At 32.5% G+C, this 6,216-nt stretch overlaps 1 protein-coding gene across 1 annotated transcript; it reads left to right on the forward strand.

Moving 5' to 3' along the window:
- The first annotated feature begins 5,061 nt into the window (after positions 1-5,061).
- LOC132061111 (putative B3 domain-containing protein At5g35780) lies at positions 5,062-6,216 on the forward strand. Its single transcript, XM_059453979.1, has one exon. It carries the CDS (start codon positions 5,071-5,073, stop codon positions 6,214-6,216), a length of 1,146 nt encoding a protein of 381 aa, XP_059309962.1. The 5' UTR covers positions 5,062-5,070.

Genomic DNA, 6,216 nt, shown 5'->3' on the forward strand with positions numbered 1-6,216 from the left:
TAGCTTCTTCTAAATCTTGTACACGGTCAATCATTTGGATGTGATCATAGCGACGCCATCTTTTCCGGTATCAAAATCCTGCTTGATATCTTCTGCTTGGAAAGACCGTAGCTGCAAATCCGAAACAGATTCCCAGAAAAGCATTAACAAACGTGAATGTGCACCAATTATGCTCTTGAAGCATCCAGCTTTTGATGAAGAGAATGAACCAGAAAAAGAATGAAAACTGAAGAATAAAAAACTATTACTCCCTCCATCCCAATTTATGTGAAGGTGTTTGACTAGGCGCAGAGTTTAAGAATGAAAAGAAGACTTCTTAAACTTGTGGTCTAAAATAAGTAATACATATTTGTGTTGTTGTAAATCATCTCATTAAAGGGTAAAATGGGAAGTTTAAAGTTAATTATTACTAAATATATGAAGGTGTCATTCATTTTGGAACTGACTAAAAAGGAAAGAGTGTCACATAAATTGGGACTTAGGGAATACTGAATAGCGCAACATTGACAAATATTAGTAGCATGTTCACATATAAGATCATACTTACCTGATGGTATAGAACTCCTAATAGTTCAAAAGGAACCTCCAAACCCATTGGGACCTAAAACCAAAAGTATAGCTTAATCAATGACTAGGTCTCGGGCTTATCTAAATGCACATAACACAATGAGAAGAATAGGATCAAGCATTAGAAGTGGAGTTTAAAACTATGCTTAGATTTTAAGAGACATGTAGGAGCATTTCTCAAACATTCTGAAGCTACTCCTCCATAAGCTCTAACTAGACCTCCAGTGCCAAGTTTAATTCCTCCAAATGAATTTTGGTGGCAAGTTTGAGGGATTGTCAATGTATTCAGCCATTTTTTTTTATGACGAAACGACTTTTACTCATCAAATCCTAAAAAAATTCTAAACATTTAGATATAAAGACATGATTTTGGCCACAAGAACATACCTTGTACGCCCAACAATAATGTGTAGCTCTAGGGTCTCGTACCTAAAACCAAATCCAAACAATTATCACAAAAATACAACCAAAAACCAAACTAAAACAAATTCAAGATTACAATTTCAAGAATGAAACAAATCCAAAGGTTCAATCTTTACACATTCAATACACACAAATAATCACAAAAACGAAAAGGGTACCTCAGAAAGGAAAGATTGAGCAGAACGCTCATCAGGAATGTGGCCAGCAATTGCAGTAAGTTTGCCTTTTTTAATTTCTTTTTCAAAAATAACCCTTTCTTTAAGTGTTGTAAATGCACCTCTATTAGGACTTGAACTGCTAGTGGTGACCATTTGTTTGAAATTAATACTATAGTAGATTTGGTGGTTTAGCTTTGAATAAGGAGTAGAAAATAGTAACCAAGAAGCAGACATCTGGGGTAGCTATTTCGTTAAGATTGAGGATGTTTGTCCCCTGTGGATGGAAAATTAAAAAGGTAAATTAAGTTTTTAACCATTTAGTTTAAGAAATTGTGAGAATATACCACTTGGTTTTGGTAATTACGAATTTAGCTTTGGAGTTTAAGGTGAATTTTATCATGTTTTTCAATACTACCTCCGGATTAAAAGAAGTGTTCACTTAGACATTTGCACACAAAAGACTAAATCTTAGACAAAAATAGGTAATGACTAAACTGCTCCTAATAAAATAGATATTGAGATTTGATCACATAACACTTAACAGGGATAAATCTGAAAAGGTAAGGTTAATTTTTTCTTGATTTGATAAGTGGACACTCTTTGAGCGGATAGCCTCCTTTGGATGTGGTCTTTAATTTGACCCTCAAATAGCTAGTCTTTTAATTTTTGTCATTCGTTAAAAATGTAGCCGAAAATATCCCGAGGTTTTGGGCCAAAACCCCGCTCAGTAAAAAAAAGAAAAATCACAAGATAATGTTTTACAAAAAGTCTTTTTTATGGGGCAGACTTTGTCTTGAGGAATAATTAAAAGTCTGCTTATAAGACAAAGTTGCTTATAAGACAAAGTCTGCCGTATAAGACAGACTTTTAATTATGCAGTAAGGCAATGTGTGACGCATAAGGTAGATAAGGTAAAGTTTGTCGTATTCGTCAGACTTTTAATTATGCTTTAAAACAAAGTTTGTCATATCTGGCAAACTTTTAGTTATGTCTTAAGGCAAATTCTGCAGTATAAGTCACTAAGCCACTTTCCGGTGAATAACATATCTATAAATCAATTTTTTTTTAAAAAGGTTCAACCAGACCCAAAAAATTTACTCTCTGCCTCCCATTTTATGTGGCACCTTTCGGATTTCGAGATCCAAATAAGTGTTTCTTTTATCGTAATTTTTTCATATATCTTTTAAATATTTTGAATTGTCCATTATCGTGACTTATAGTATTTTTCACGTCGTTTCCAAATATGTGCATTTTATTTTAAAAAACTTAAAGATCACATACTCAAATTCACAGTCAAAATTAAACTGTTTTGAATCAAAATTCAAACCGTGTCATATAAATTAGGACAGAGGGAGTAATAATTAATTTTGGGTCGGGTCGGGTCGAATCTTTTAAGTAATTTTTAATTTATTTGAACTTTTTCTAAAAAGAGAGAGTAAAAGATGAGTTATTCATCGTAAAATGGTTTAGTGACACCGGAAAGTGATTTAGTGACTTTGGTGTTAGTATACTCAAAGTTAAGTGACTTTTGTGTTAGAAACGTCAGTTAAGTGACTTTTGTGGAAAAAAGTAATAGCTAAGTAACTTTTGTGTTAGAAACGATAGTTAAATGACTTTTGTGAAAAAAAATAATAAGTTAAGTGACCATCTGTGAAATTTACCCTTATTACATTAAACATGTATAACTAATGAAGTTACCTAAATTTTGGTGAGCAAATAAGATTAGTTTCACGTATAATCACTAACTTTACACACTATGATAATAAAATCACTTTTTTGTGTCATGATAAAGTAGTTGAATTGTGTTTGAATTGTCACGAAATACAGAGTAAATATCTCAAAAGGTCATCCAACTATGAGGAATGATGTAGCAAAGTCATTAAACTTTGTTTTGTATCAACAAAGTCACTCAACTTAGGATTTTTCTCTTATAAAATCACTCAACCAAATTTGTTATTAAAAAACTCCACTTTGCTCCCTTAACATTTTGGGTAGGGAAATAGTACCCCCTTCACATTTTAAATGGGATAATAGACTCCAGTGATGTTAAACCAATGGCTAGAAATGAGTTAAATTATTGCATATATTTTAAAAATGTCTTGATTGCTATTAATATAAAAAATTATGATTTAGCTAATTTGTCTTTTATGATATTTTTTTATTTTATTCATTTTGACAATTTGGACAATTACAGAAATGGGTTTTTGTGATTTTTGAAGCAAAACTTCTCCATATTATCGTGATCATTCTTTTTTCAACACAGGTAGATAGAGTCATGTGACTGATAAAGCTACAATACGTAATTGTTTGTAGTAAATGGAGTATTGATTTGTAAAATAAAAATGACGTTGTAAAAATTCGTTACAAATCACGCGTGCAGGTTGAATCCACTTATAAAACTCTATATGTAACACTAACGAGTCATAAGTGGATAAAGAAACATAATGTTAGGAGATGCATATGAATCGGGAATTGGATAGGAAAACTTATGAAGTTCCAATCAAAAACAAATTTATCCACCTTTGTAGTCTTTTAGAACCGTAGGAGCACTAAATTAAGTACAAATTTCATTATTTATTTATTTGTCCACAGCTACTGCACCATTGCCGATTGGATTTTCGGTGTTTATGGTTTTTACTCTCATGCTCGAGTACAAACCATAAAAAGAGTAATATAGTAACCACCCATAAAATTTATTCCATATGAAACCAGCATTACCTTTTTCCACAGTATATATTCTGTTTGGTGGAGACAAGGAGCTAGAGAGTGTGCTATTGATGAAGTATGAGAACATGGTCAATGCACTGCCAGGCTGATAGCTTGGCACGAAATGGTCAAAGAGCATCACATAAACCCTTTGTGATTGTCGGACTTGTCAAAATTAAATAAATAAAAAATATATCATAAAAAACAAATAAAACAAGATAATTTGAAGCTTTGCAAAAGAAATCATGCAGAAAAAATGAGACTTTAAATATCAAAAGAAAAAGATTAAAGGAAAAGAAAGGGTATGGAAATTAATTTGTATACAAATACTATTGCTTAAATTTTTTAACTATTTAAAAGAGTACATGTTATAATTCATATTAACCTAAAGATTGTTTTTGACATTTTAAATATATATGCAATAACCCAACTCATTTCTAGTCATTGATTTAAGATCAAGGGAATTTATTATCCCATTCAAAATGTGAAGGGGGTATTATTTCTCAAACCTAAAATATTAAGGGGGTAAAGTGATATTTTTTAATGACAAATTTGCTGGAGTGATTTTATAAGAGAAAAACATTAAGTTGAGTGACTTTATTGAAACAAAACAAAGTTCAATGACTTTGCTACATAATTTCTTATAGTTGAGTGACCTTTTGAGATATTTACTCCGAAATACAAATAGGGTCAAAATTTCGGCGTCCGCCTACAATACATCATTTGTTGCATCAGCACTTTGCAATTTTATAAATTCAACATTAAAAGAAATTTCATCGCATAATCCATTTGACTATCCATTTTTTTAAAAGAAAATGAAAAATATTTAAGTAAAACGATTACTGTATCCAAAAGATAAAAAAATATAGAAAAAAGAAGTCACGGTTAGTGTGCGAGAGACAGCTGAGTTGTCCTGGTATTCTTAATTCACAAGGATTCTTAATACCAAACTCCAAAAGGATTTTTTTTTTTTTTAAAAGGAAAAAAAAGACAACAACGTTAATTATGGTAAGTTTAAGAATAAAAGAAGGTGGTAAACAATACACAGAGTTCCGGTTTTTTAGGTCCAACCCTTCTCCGTATCTAATTTGTTCAAGTTCAGGATTTCATCTTAGTACCCTACAAAAACTCCTACAATATTCCTTCTTTTCATTCTCTTTGTTCATTGTTACTCCAACGCTACATTACGTAGTGATTCTTTATTCTACCAACACCAATGGCTTTCACATTGCTGAGTGTAGATGATTTTTTGGGCATGGAGTTTAAGTCCAACATGAGTCGAATGGACTATTTGTTGGCTGTGTCTGAAGTTGCCTGGTTAAAATCCATGTCCGGAGAAGAAGACAACTTAATCGTGGAACAAGATAAACAATTTTGTATCAAGAAAAAAGAAAGAATTACTCACAATATTCAGTCCATATTGTCAACATTCCCCGCAGTTCTTGATCATCAAGAAGAATCAATTCTTGATTTCGTCATCCCAAAGGGGAAACGATCACGGCCAAGAAAAGTTATAGAACCATTCTTATGCAATGGTGGCGAATTGATGATCAAGAAAGCTGTGGAAAATAATTTTGAAGAACAAAAACACAGTGTTAAGGCTTATGAAGAGGAAAACAGAAAGTTCAAAATCAATATTGGTGCTGGTGTTATCAATCAAGGATTCTTCTGTCTTAAGGAGTCACAAAAGTATGAAGAGGGAGAAAATAGTGCAAAGGCTGCTGATCAAAGGGAAAATACAGTGTTCAAATTCAATTGGACGGGTAGTGTTAATTTTGCATTTGAAAATCCAAAAAGACAATTGCCCATTATCAGAAAAAGATCACGAGATTTAGCCAATGATACACTTGGTTTCATCAATCAAGAACGCGGCTTGAACGAAAAATCAGAGGCTACAAGGGAAAAGAAGAAGGCAAAGAAGAACATTGTTAGAGTATTGCCTATTGAATTCAAGAATGTGATCACTGAATTTGGGGGTTCGGTTGAATCAGCTATTTTGGTCATTGAGAAAACATTGTTCAATACTGATGTTAAACCAGCAGAAGGGAGGCTTTCAATCCCACTAAACCAGATAACTATTGAGTTTCTAAGACCACATGAAAAGGCGAAATTGAATACTCGCTCTGGGGGCAAATTGTCTACGATGCGTGTGATGTTGATTGAGCCTTCACGTCGAATATGTGAAATCAATCTGAGAAAATGGAACATGAACAAAATTAATGGGATATCAAATTCAAGTTATGTGTTGGTTACTACCTGGAATGAGGTGACAAGAAGGAATGCTTTGAAAAGAGGTACTCTGGTTCAATTGTGGTCATTCAGAAAGGATGAAGAGTTGTGTTTTGCACTTGTTAAGGTTTAA

The sequence above is a fragment of the Lycium ferocissimum genome, chromosome 6 (assembly GCF_029784015.1).
Source record: "Lycium ferocissimum isolate CSIRO_LF1 chromosome 6, AGI_CSIRO_Lferr_CH_V1, whole genome shotgun sequence".
Lineage (NCBI taxonomy): Eukaryota > Viridiplantae > Streptophyta > Magnoliopsida > Solanales > Solanaceae > Lycium > Lycium ferocissimum.

Coding starts and splice junctions, on each gene's coding strand:
- LOC132061111 (XM_059453979.1), top strand. CDS start 5,071: ATGGCTTTCACATTGCTGAGTGTAGATGATTTTTTGGGCATGGAGTTT.